This window comes from Rhamphochromis longiceps, linkage group LG6 (genome assembly GCF_057381845.1).
Source record: "Rhamphochromis longiceps isolate RC_006_pf linkage group LG6, R_longiceps_female_GT1.1, whole genome shotgun sequence".
Taxonomy (NCBI): Eukaryota; Metazoa; Chordata; class Actinopteri; order Cichliformes; family Cichlidae; genus Rhamphochromis; species Rhamphochromis longiceps.
The window spans coordinates 1,229,345-1,242,691 of record NC_140562.1 but is presented as its reverse complement, the minus strand read 5'-3'; the positions used below and the strand labels follow the sequence as shown (position 1 = coordinate 1,242,691).

Here is a 13,347-nt window from a genome sequence, read left to right as displayed (position 1 = left end):
TCTGTAGCATACGACTGGGCCTCTTAAAATGGTAAAACTACAAAGACAAACTGCACTCCCACACTCACAATCCCAGCTTTTTTTTATTATTTTAAGCGAAACCAACAGATTCCAGGAAGTGATTCAGTCCAAATAAATTAGAAAATTATACTTAAACTGACATTTGATAGCAAAGCTTTTATTCACAGTCCCTCTGGGATGAAACCTATTTTCCTAAGCTTGTTATGTTTCTGTGCACCTACACCTGCCTGCTGGTTGTACGTTGGATCAATATCTCAGTTTGGAGAAGGAGAGAGAGAAAAAGCAGAGCGAAATTTTACCAGTTTGAAAGCAGCATTACTAGTATGGCTGCAGACAAAATAGAGTCCAAATTGCATCTGCAGTGCCAAATGGAGCACAAAGGACAGAAGCAAGGGGGAAAAATGAAGAAGTAGAGGAGACCAGACTGGCACCGGTCCATGAGTCATTTGGTACCAGGCCGTGCGAGTGAGAGAGGGTGTGAAGTTCATGATTTTCAGGGTTTTCATTGGTTTTTAGCATTATTTTTTTTATCATTTTTATCGTTATCTCTGTTTCCCTAGATCTTTTCCCATGTGTTATGAATAAATCTTTTTTTTTTTCCCTCGTACCAGTACTTGCTTTATTTTATTTATCTGCGACTCCATGAAAATACTGTCGGACATAAAACTTTGCCAACTGTGGCGCAAAAAAGGTTGGGGACCGCTGTTGTAAGGCATGTATCTTGTAAGGCGCTACTACAGCACTGTGAACAAGCATTAGGCAACAGTGGTGAGGAAAAACTCCCTTTTAACAGCAAGTAACGTCTGACAGAACCTTTTAATTTAAGAAACTAAATAAAAACAATCCAAAACTTTTTAAACTTCACGCCATTAAAAAAAAAAACAGTTGGACTAGTGGTTCTGTTTTTTGTTTGTTTGTTTGTTTTTTTAATGCATAACAATTTCCCAAATATCTGTCAAATATAATCCTCATTTAGCACAAATGAAAACTCAACTTTTCCTCCCCGTGAGTATAAAACACTGCACAACAGCCTGCAACGCTGCCGCCACAACAAGCGTCCCTCTAATACATCCACAGCGGGCTGCATGCTGACAGCCAAAAAGAGGGAAGTGTGTGATTAATGATAGCAGCATGGTCATATCAGCAGGCTAGCTAACAGACCCCCACCATAAGACTGCACAGGTCACAGAGCACACCCAGCATCATCAGCACCCATTACTACTGTGGGCACACATCACACATGGAGCTGCCACTGCTTTTACCCCAAATATGTAACTGAGAGCGAAAAGTGGCCTGCGCTAGGCTCCAGATTACATTGCGTTATAACCCACAGTTTAGTTTTCTTCTGTAATTGTGTTTATGCAGACAGACAGACAAAATTATGAATAAGCTTTATTTGTAAGGGGACAGCTGTCCTTTCACTGTCAGCATGAAGTTAAAATGTTTTAAAGATAAAAGGGCTAAAAGCATAAATGATAAGCAATTTCAGCAAAGCAGAAGAGAAAATGTTAACCCCCCATCTGAGGCTCCTAGATCTTCTAGCGCTGAGAAATCTGATCCAAAGTGTTACCTTAGTCTCCCAACAGTGTGTGTGCATGTTGTGTAAAGCACAGAAGAGAACATCTAGAGTATAATGAAAACACGGCAGCCACTCTGACAACATCTGACGTGAATATACACACAGAATATTTCTGCCTTTGGCCAGGCGGACCGGAAAGGGAGATCAGAAAGTGGATACTGCATAATTATTCTGCACAAAAACACAGTTGCAGTTGCACACACCGGCATGTTCCAGATGTGTATGAACAGAGCAGAGAGAGGGACCGTGAGGCTGCATGGGGATATTAGATGGGGCAGAGCTGGATCAATTTGCCGGCAAAGCAATCTGAAAGTTGGGACACGTGAGAGGAGGGGAGGCTCAGGTAACAGGAAGAACTGTGTGAAGGTCAGGAAATAACACTGTCTCTTTAAATTAGCATTTCCAGCTAAGCTTGGGGCTCAGATGGCCTGCGCCATGTGCCATATGAGGAAGAAAGAAAACAAGGCTATACATGAATGACGACACAAAAACTTTTTTTCTTGCCTAGACTCTATGATGGCTTCAGTATATTTTTAATGCACACTTGCTTTAACCTGGATCATACATGGGACACAGCATTCAGGTGTACTTTTCTTACCAGTCGATTAATGCGCACAAACTCTTCTGGGGTTTTGGCCCAAGGTGGCAGATCAACATCAGAGACTACAGTGCCATCCTCCATCACTCCCAGGCTGTAATTGCTGGCGTTAACAAACATCTCAGGCAGATAGTAGAACTCTGGGATCAGCTCCTGAAAGGGTAAAGCACAGACACATAAATGAACACACACTGGTTATCGGGAGAAAAGGGGGAAAAAAAAGCAGTTTGAGAATCTGCAACAGTTATCGGACATGATGCTGCAGCTGTAGAAAGCTCTGCATAATCACCAATGGAAATTTAGAATAACGGCAATGCTAGATCTGAACATGATGTCCAAGAAGATAAAGGGTATGTTCACCCCTGGGTCTGTGCCTCACAAAAGGTGGCCCTGAACCAGTTCAAATAATCAAGGTACCGCCCTCACATGTGAAACAGTGCTGTGTGGGTGTGAAAGGAAAGAAAGCAACTGGGCTGGTGCTTCTACAGATGTCAGGGAGTAAATAAGTAGAAGCTTTACCCCCCCAAAAAAAGAGTGTAAAGTCCTGTGAGTCTTGATCAGCATAAATTTGATGAGTGTGGTTTTGCAGACTCCAAGTCAAACTGTGGGCTAAGGGAGGTGGACGGCCTCCCCAAATTAAAGCACATTATGTTACAACTCAAAAAGCCCTTTTGAAGTGTTGAGTAACTCTTTAAGAAGAACAAGAGCAGGGAAAATAAACACAACGAAGCAGCACTGTTTTTGTATATAGATAGTATTGCTGTATTGTTTTCTGAATGGCAGAATTATTTGTGGAAATTACATGACGCTGGTCTGTTGTAAAAAGCCTCTGAGTGCACTCGGCTGTGGTTTCTCCCTATTCTGATGCAATGATCATATTCTTTGTGTCTAAGAAAAGAAAAAAAAAAAGGTTCACTTCTGATTTTCCCCTCTCTTCCACAACAACAAAGAAAAGTCAGCTAAATTCTCGTCTTACTATGATGATTTTATTTGGCTGTCACAAACAACACAGCATGTTTTCAATCTGCACGAGAGTGAAGAGAAATGCAAGTATGACAGGAGATGTAACCCTATATGTTTAGCCATTTGTCATTCTAAACAAAGCAGAACTTGCCACAGTGAGTATAAACATTAAGATTGTGTTTGAGCTTAAAAACATGTAGATAAATCAACAACGCTTCCCAGGCTTTAGCTGTTGTGTTATTGTTGTGGGTACGTCTCACAAACTTCGACACAATCAGGACACGGGAAGGCTCAGTTCTTGGCTGTGTCATGCAAATAAGGAAAGGAAAGTGGAGCGTGAAATATATGGTATTTTGCATTTTTCCCCAATAGACTGAAAAAAATGAAGGGAAAGCAAAGTGCCTTAAAGTGCATTCTGTCTTATGGTCAGCAGGGGGCAGTTGCAAAAAAAGTCAGATTATAAAGCATCTATGGAAAAATTACCCTTCATCCTATTTGACTGGGGAAAGCAGTAAACAGTTGACACATGCATTTATACTTTCAATCACTAATTTATATTCTTAGTGAATAAAACAGGATGATCATTTCCATATTACAGTCCTCATTAGAGTCCAAAAAGATGCTGTAAGATGAGTGTGATGATGGGCAAATTCTGATCTCAAGCCAATAAGACAGGACTTCACAAACCAGTGGGTGATGACTTGGTCCTAATTCAAATTTTTAATATACAGTCCATGTGCTCTATGAAGACTTGACAGGTTTTGTGTAACAAAATACATAATTATATGAACTATAACTATCTATAACTACATTCACCTGCATATACAGAAAACACTATAAAGAATCAATTATGGGCATTTCTAAGGGAATTTGGTGACAAACATGTTAATAACCTAGCATTAGAAATGAATGGCCTACCTTCAAAACTAAGTGGCGATTGGCTGACAGCTAACACTCAAAGCAAAAAAAACCAAAAAACTAAACTCGGAAGTCAAGAAGCATTTTGAAAAGATTCAATTCTTAGCATATGTAACATGATCTTTACAAATACAAGCAAATAATAACATTCCTCTTATCAAATTAGCTGCACAATATCTCCCCCTCTCATTAATGGGGTGAAAAGATCCAATCAAATGAGCAAGCAAACACACAGCTTTAAAACAACACGGCACTTCCTCACTTCTGAAATCTCTTCACTCCACAAAAGCTGACCTAAAACTAAAGGTCACCTTCTTAACGAGGCCTCCTGCTCACCCGGGTTCACCGGCTACAGCCTGCTGTAAATTTGAGCAGGAGAGAGCGGCACCCGTGCACGCACGCATGCACATACCCCAACGAAACCTTGAGGGCTTCACTCCCCAACACTCAAGCCTGCCTTACATGGACCATTATGTGCAGTGGCCCTTTTGCTCCAGCCTGGTCAGAGGCCAGCCCCTCTGATCCCCAATCCTGTCCTGTCATGGGTCACTGGAAGGGGCTTTGGCCTCTGGGCTCTCCAGCTACACTTCCACTGTTGCTACTTCTAACCCCTCTTCTCTTGTGTCTCCCCCTTCTGATGCCTGTGGGCTGAGGCTAGGGGTCAGGGGATTGGGGGTGGCAGGTCATTCTAGCGTCACCCAGGCTAGAGACACATTGAATCTAGGTGTTGTAGCCCATTATCACCCCTTCTTTAACAGTGGCGTATGAAAACACAGGGGCTTTTTGCCCTCTGGCAGAGACAGAGGGTTGCCATCAATGGTCCCAATACTAAAGCTAAATGGTGTACTTACCCTACTGAATTGATACATCTCACTCCTAATTCCTCTACTGCTTAAAAGAGGAATTAAGCAATATGGATGCGACTGGACTGCATCCAGTTGGTTGCACACATTCATATTTTGAGCAAAAACAGAAAAAGGAGCATGAATGTGTGCATCCAACTGGATAAAGTCGACAGATTTTCATTCAAAATATGCTAAAAATTCAAGCTGAACATGGAAACAAACTGACGACGTCCAGATTTCCTCTTTGTTTTGATCTGAAGTTGAGCTCTCACAGTTTGATCCACATTGACAGGTTGGGACTAAGAGAGCAAACTAAGGCTGTTGTTGGGCTTTTGCAATCAAGCATTGGCCAGCTACACAGTAACACAATCCACATGTTTTATCAGAGGGATGCGGGAGGGGGGTAAACGCAATCAAGCGTCAAAACCCCCAACACCACTGCTGTTCCCCCATCCAGTGACCCAGTGCCGGGAGAGCAAGCAAAACTCAGCTTTGACAGAGAATGTCTGAGTGTAGTTGTAAATGTTTTAGGAGAGCAGTTAAAGTGTGCGCTGGGGGTTCGAAGGCGCTCGGTATGAGAATGACCTGTGCCGTTTCAGGGTAGATCCGTCGGCGCAGCAGAGTTTGGGGGCCCAGTGGGCAGGGATTCAAGTCCATGTTATAGCTGACTGAATCTGAGACAGACGGCTGGGACAGATGAGGATTAAACCAACGCTTTGATCAGAAGAGCAGGAAGCTATCATTGTGTAGGGACAATGATTGGTAGTGACTGGACATTACTCTTTTGAAACCCTCTCTTTTTTATGTGTGTTGGACTTGGATTTATTCTCCTGCAGCGCTCGGGACTTTATCGTCCAACTTCTATTATTTTTGTCCCCAGATCCATTGTGAGCATGCATAAGTATGAATGGTACCTTAACATCAGATGTGTCTCTCTGGCAGTTCCTCCAAGCCCTGGATACTGAGGAGAAGGTGCGGTCAGCATGGTCAAACTTTCCTCCTTGGAAGTTAAGGAAGAACGTGGTGAAGGGTTCCTGGAAATTATAAAGGTTATGGTTAAGAATATAAACTGGGGAGTCTACTCCTATAACTGAAACCACCCAATTGCTTTTTCTGCAATGAAAACATGGTTGTCAACATGTCTACAGTTTGAATACACTCTGTCAATATATTTGACCTAGAATTGACCCTTTCTGCACACCCTGTAACAAACTTAAAGCCAAAAATGAACAAGTAAAACAACAATATTCCCAGTGTGCTACTAAAATCAATGCACATGTGCTGCTGATGCATTTCTAATCACGTATAATCTTGTTAGGGCAGATCAATAGCCATCTCTCTGATGCACAGGCACACTGTGCTGTACCACAGCTATAAACTAATACTGTAAATAGCTAATTAAGTCCAGCCTGAAATGACGCAAGCCTCATTTATTTAATCTTTTTAAACGGTGGGACAGTGAGCAAATTGATCTTGTAGTTTATACATCAGTGTAAAATCTTACAAAATACACAGTTACTACACAAACCCATTTTCATTTCATATTTAAGGTTAAGTTTGATCTTTAAGCGAGAGTTATAAATGAGTGCTTCTGGTAAAGTGGCTTTAGAGTAAGCTGGCTAATGATGTGCAGAGATCAATGAGGTAACTCTACTGGGAGTTACAGAGACAGTGAGCTACTGGGACAATAACAGCAGAAAACTGCACGTTGGAGAAACTTAGTAACCTCCCTCTCCCCAGAGTGTAGTATGGAAAGATTGATGGCATCCATTCAACAAAGGTACTACAAGAGAGCACTCTAGTGCAAAATATACACCACTAATGTGCTTCAAAAACAAACAAAATCACATTTCAGTACCTGTTATTAAAAAGAAAAACCTTGAGAATTTGCATCAAGGTGAAGGTCAGACCTTTAGGTGCACTGCTTTTGCTTTTCATTTATTATCACCCCATGCATGCATGCTATGCAATATTTAGCATGCATATACTCTTAATTTGATAAAATCCTAGGTCTAATTAAGAATACATTCATGACCTCCACATCATGAATGTACTGTTCATTAAAAAGAAGAATCCAATTTAAATACTGCGCTTAACTACACTTTTAAAGAGCAAGGTGAAATTCTTGCACAAGCATAATTATTTCATTATTTTCCAGAATTTATATTAAAAGTCACGAATGCTCCTAAACACTCCAAACGTGCACTGCACTTACAATACGTAGCAGCCACATCAGGGTGAAGCTCGAGGTGGAGTAGTGGGTGCCATAATGGAACTTCGGCACCTGATCATCCTCCCAGGTCTCATATCGTTCTGAAAAGAACGCTGCCCTCTTGGGGTTAAGAGCACCGATGGGCTATAAATATAAACAAACAAAAAATAGGTCAAACATGTTAAACAGCTAAACTGAAAAATAAATAAATACGACAAAACAGATATTAGGACACGATAGATGCGTGAAAGTAAAAAAAACACAAACCAAAAGCAGGGAGGCAGTACTGAATTTTACTGTGAATACAGGGACCACTCACTGCTGCATAATAGTTGCAAGGCGAATGAAGCTAATAACCATTGTGCTATCTCAAATGAATATTAGATGATGTTTTCCTTCAGACAGATCAATCCTTTCCCACAGAGTGCTTTTTAGAGGCTGTGAAACCGAGCCCCTGCAGCTGTAGTCTGTCAGAGAAAACTAATGTGCTCCAATGAAAGAGTGCCTACTCAGAATATCAATAGCAAGGCTGTGGGTTCCTTTAATTTTTACTTTTATTAATCTGTAACTAATACACTGGTCACCAGCCCTATTTATAGTCCAGAAAAAAAATGGTTAAATTGCATTAATTTTCCATTGCTCTTAAAAAAAAAAAAAAAAAAAGCCAATAACCCTGTGCAGCTCGCCTATTATTTAAATACTCATTTATAGAAATCACTTTCAGGCTGGTTCAATTTTTATTAGTCTTCTGCAGGCTGTGCCTCATTCCCTCGAACCACTCCATCATCTTGCTCCCCCCCCACACACACACACACACACAGCAGATCAATGGTAATGGAATGATGCCCTTTTGAGAATGGGGGCCTAGTAGGGTGTGGATCAATTGGATCTCTTTCATATCATAGGGTGCATGTCACAGCAAGACACATACAGGGCAGGTCTATGATATTGATCTGTGCAATGGCTACTGTTTTATGTGGGTGTAATGGTGCATGCTTGTGTACCTGTGTGTGTACTGGGAGTGATGCACACGGTCCTGCAGTTATTGCTGCTTTTTTTTTTTGTTCAATGCATGCATTTTTTTGGTTATTTTGTAAATAGTGCTCCTGTGCGTATGTGCATTTACACAGCGAATTGCCTTGTGCCACAACACTGTGCAGATCTATGTTGACAGTGATACACTGTGGGCTTCCTCAGGGCCACTGGGGTGGGTGAGTACACACAGTGAATTATACATCACACCCATTGGCCTGATTTATAGCCCTAATAACAGTCGGCTCATTAAAAAAAGAAAAGGGAGAGGAGGCATATAAAAAAAAAAAAAGAAAGAAAAGACTGAAAGTGCCACAGTGACAGGGAGAGAGGGAGAATTGTGTGTGAGGGCACGTGGGGGCTGTTGGTTTGCTCGAGCCCGACATTGTTTACTGCTGTAAATTACTGTGGGGCTAGCGCTCTCAGCTTACAGTAGCTACAACAAAGCGGCAGCGACGGTGCCGTACATCAGAGCAGAGCGGCCGGCGGTGCGCTGGTGGAGCGCCTGCTGCTGCCCCATCACAGATTGACCCAATACGTCGTGGCAAAGAATAGCACTCTGATGAGCTCTCAGACAAATGAACCGATCACATACTTTTAACTAAAGGGTACACTACAGAAGAAAACTGAGCCAGAGTTTTCAGTAAAGATGGGGAAAATAATGCTGAATTAGTCTTAATCTGTTCTAAATCAAGAAGGCAGCTGCAGATGGTGTAACAGTGACATTTTAAAACTGCTATGGTGAGATGTATTTAAAAAATATATATATATATATATATATATATATATATATATATATATATGCGCCTACTGGTGTTGGCCAGAGGGGCCGATGGCGCGATATGGCAGCCTCGCTTCTGTCAGTCTGCCCCAGGGCAGCTGTGGCTACAACTGTAGCTTGCCTCCACCAGTGTATGAATGTGAGAGTGAATGAATAGTGGCATTGTAAAGCGCTTTGGGTGCCTAGAAAAGCGCTATATAAATCCAATCCATTATTATTATTATTATATATTATGTATGTTATCCTGCCTAAACTCTCCTCCTTACCCAAATAATCAGAGGTTTGGGAACTCAAATATTTAAAAAGTAATTTTTTATATGTAGGCATACCAAGCGAAAAACACTCCCTCAAGGAACAATAAGCACCTTCCTGAGAAACTATTATAAGAACATTACCTAGTGCTACGTTGCTTTTAAAACACTAATGGGTCACCGGTGATGAAGTATAATGGCTCACCGACGATTTGAGCATCAGTAGGGCTTTGAGTCATAAATCACAAGAGCCTTTTGAAGAGAGTGTTTATGTATAATGTCCTATTTAAACAGTGAAAATGGTGTGGAGGGCCTGGGGGGATAAACATATGGGGCGAGTACGATGAGATCAATACACCATTAGCTCATGTGTCTGTGAGCAGCACGTTATAGCACAAAGGTACACAAGATGCTCAGTAAGTCCTATTTTCTTGCTATGTAAATGCAGAGTACATATTAGATTAACAATTGTTTGAATTATTTGTTTCATTAAAAGCACAGTAAGAGTGGATTTATTTATTTACATATTTTTGCCTTTTATGAATAGATGAAGGCGTGCCTTTGCTGTAAGGACACCTTGTACGAACACTCAAGTTCAAACAGATCAAATAACAATTTTCTTTTGTAAAAATCGCCCCAAAGATGAATTTTATCTGTTAAAATGTCAAATTTAGGTTTGGTTTTGTTATATAAAGCATCTTTATGAAGAACAAGTGGATTTTTGTGGGGAGATGTGCGACAGTATGCAGAGCTGGGGTGCAAAAAGGGGTGGAGGAATAAAAAAGAGGTGTTAAAACACTTGCAGTCAGATCAAGCGAGAGCTTATCGTGACTACAATGTTATCTCGGGGGTCGGCGTTTGATGTCAGGTTGAGGTTAGAGTTTATGATAAGAAAGTCCCTGGGGTCAGAATGGCTCTGGTAGCAAGGAACATAAATTCTGTGTGGCCTCTGTTGTGCTGGGAATGATGACAGTGTGTGACAAACACACACACACATTCATAGCAATTTGGCTTCTCAATGTCACTGGAGGCTTCGCAGATGACCTGTTTCTACAAGAGACAACCACCAACGTGACATTAGAGGGGGACAAGAGAGATTTGAAGGGTGAGGAAGAAAGAGAGCACGAGAGGAAAACAGAAGGAGACAAGAAAGAAAAACAATAGAGCGCAAACAAAAGAGGGGAAAATGGGAAAGTAAGCACAGTTTTGAATGGTGCAGACACACACACACACACACACACACACACACACACACACACACACACACACACACACTGAAGGTCACCAAATATTAGGTTGCAAAGAAAAGAAACGGGGAGCACAAATGATTGTAGGAGCAACATCGTGTGGTGGGGGTTTGATTTGAAGGGCTGCACAGAGCTGCTTTGCCTTTTTCCAGACACCGCAGTCTGGCACGGTCCAGTAGTCATACATTAATATCACACGCGTGTCAACAACATGAATAAAACAGATGTAATAAAGATTGGCTCTGCTCCCTCCCCTCCTTCTTGCTCTCTCTGCTTCCATTCTGTTCTTTAAAAAGAAAAAGGGTTAAAGGGATGGGAAATAATGTTGTTCTCCCTTTCTCACACTCTCTCCTCCTCTTTCTTTTGCTTTCTGATCGTCTTTCTGTTTCTCCTCCTTTTACCCAACTCTCCCATTCATTCAAGTCCCCGGGGCGGCGAGGCTTGACTGAGCACAGAGGCTGAGCTGTCCAAACTCCATGGCAGTGCAAAGGAGAAGAGAAGGAAGCAGAAATGAGCTAAGAAACCACGCGGGAAGGCTGCGTGGTTTTTGTGCCTGTGTGTGTATTGGTGGGGCAAATACAACTGTCACATTTCACCCTGTTGGGCAACATCAAGCAGGATAAACATAAGAATTATGCAGCTGCTTACAGTGGATAAAAACTACACTGGGAGGGATAAAAGCCGAGGACGGAGACACAGAGGAGCAGATTGAAAGTGAAAGCAGGACTGGAGAGAACCTAAGGGACAAGATGTTTGAATCTATGTGACAGGGAAGTGTGAAGGAATGAAAGTGTGAGGAGATGGTTCACTTGTGTTTCATAACTGTGGTATTTGTGCAGGACAATAGCGTTGCATCTGGATTATATTCTGCAGATATTTGTTCTTCCTTTCATTTCCAATGGTTGATGGCAGTTGATGGACTTTAATGAATGCTTGCATAAAGAAACAGCAATACTAGGCTTGCTGTCCCCTAAATAAATAAATAAATTTAAAATTGCTGCCATTACAGAATTTTCTTGCAAAACTAAACTAAATCTGCATTGTCCTTTTGAACATAACATGCAAAATGCCAGCAAGTCAAGTTGATGGTGGCTCAAAAAGTAGAGCCAGAAGGTCACTGGCTCTTCCTTTCTGTACCCAGCCAACACAGTGAACCCTAATTTCCACCCATGGATCCATCTGTGTATTAGTAACATATAACATGACGGTATAACATGTATACCGTCATGTTTGAACAGGACTGAGCGAAAATTATGAAGAGTTTTTGGAGAGTCTCCATGAAATGCTAAAACACATTATTAGGGAAACTGGACTTCCTAGATCGTCTAATCTCACCCGAACCAATGCAGACTCTAATTTACTTACTTATCGTTTTATTCAAAGAGCGATATCTTTGAAAGAAGACCAATATGTTCCACTTTGTCTCATTAAAGGACTACCTCCACGTCTGCACCTGAACAAATGACCTCCAGCATACCTCTAAAAAGCATTTGCTCCAACAGATCCCCTGTCCATTAACACATGCTTTCTTTTGCTTCCATGGCTGATTTATTCAGTCATTTTCCTACCAGGAGCTTGACACTCGCTCAATCTTCCCACTCTAAAACTAATCCTGAGTCCTCCCACCGCTGGACTGTTCATCCACCAACGTTAGCTGACAAGCTAAGGGGTGTGCTCTTTTATTTTTTTGCCTTTTTCCATCTGAGTATGTACGTGTAAAAGCGAGGGAGTTAATGGGAGTAAATAATTGCGTGACTACCTACAATTATGGGGGAGAATCCTTTAGCGATGCGAGTGTGTGTATTTATGTGCCAGGGAGCATTTCAGGGCAGGTTTCATTGTTTTAAGCCCAATCACTCGATGCCTGGAGCTACCAGGGAGTATTACTTCACTTCCTGCTGTGTTGTGGAAGGTCAAACTTGAAAGAATTCAATTAGGAAACTTTGATTTATGGCCAGAAAATGATAGCTAAGCCACAAATTAGGAGCTGCAGACTGAGAAGATGAGGGGCTTACATATGTTTTAAATGCAGCAGGTCAAGATTGCCTGAACTAGCAAAAGTCAACAACTAATCATACAGATTAGATGTAATGAATACCACTTGCAGTTTTGGGAAATTTGTCACATTGTTACTCAAATTTCATATATCTGTGAGCTGATGAAAACTGTGCAAATCACTGCATATAGAATCACTTCATCAACATAGATAGCATGACGCTAGTAACATAAAAAGTTTCAAACTGCACTATTCTATCAATTCTTCTCAGACATCTGAAATACTTGGGTCGTTACATGGGAAAAATGCTCTGCACGTGTGGAATCCTAGCAATCAGCCACCGGTGATTAAAGAGCAGGTTCACTAAACTATGATCAATGGCAATTACAAAGCAACAAAATTGACTTTAGGAAGAATGCACACACAGTTATCTGTGTGTTAATGCCCCCCCCTACTTTTTCAGGGAATTAAGAAGAAAAAAGATCCATTATAGTGAAAACAGGGGAGAGGAGTCGTCTCCACGCTCTTACCTTAGACAGATCTCTAAAGTTGCTGGGCAGAGTGAGGTCAAGCTCCTCTGATTCATAGTTGGTGATGACCCATGGAAAGACTGGGTACTGGTTTAGGTCATTATAGGTACGGCCTGGAGGGGAGACAGCACGGGGGAGAGGGGCGACAAATATTGTTAAAAAAAAAAAGTTAGCATCATAGACTGTTAAAATGTGCACAGCACCTCTGTGTTACACCCTGCAATAACATCACACAGGTGCTGAGCGGTGTCCTCACCAGAGATGGTGTTCAGAAACATCAGGTACTCAAAGTTGGATATTTCACGGCGCTGCCAGCGCTGAGTCATGTTGGATGCCTTGAACAGCTGCTTAGGTGTGGCCAGAGAGATGCGTCT

At 41.6% G+C, this 13,347-nt stretch overlaps 1 protein-coding gene across 1 annotated transcript; it reads right to left on the bottom strand.

Moving 5' to 3' along the window:
• Positions 1 to 1,156: 1,156 nt before the first annotated feature.
• Positions 1,157 to 13,341, bottom strand: LOC146667098 (lipopolysaccharide-responsive and beige-like anchor protein). Its single transcript, XM_085408369.1, has 6 exons — positions 13,230 to 13,341; positions 12,974 to 13,086; positions 7,140 to 7,280; positions 5,839 to 5,958; positions 2,199 to 2,351; positions 1,157 to 1,195 (listed from the first exon to the last, which is right to left on the bottom strand). Exons 1-6 carry the CDS (start codon positions 13,297 to 13,299, stop codon positions 1,157 to 1,159), a joined length of 636 nt encoding a protein of 211 aa, XP_085264495.1. The 5' UTR covers positions 13,300 to 13,341.
• Positions 13,342 to 13,347: the final 6 nt, after the last annotated feature.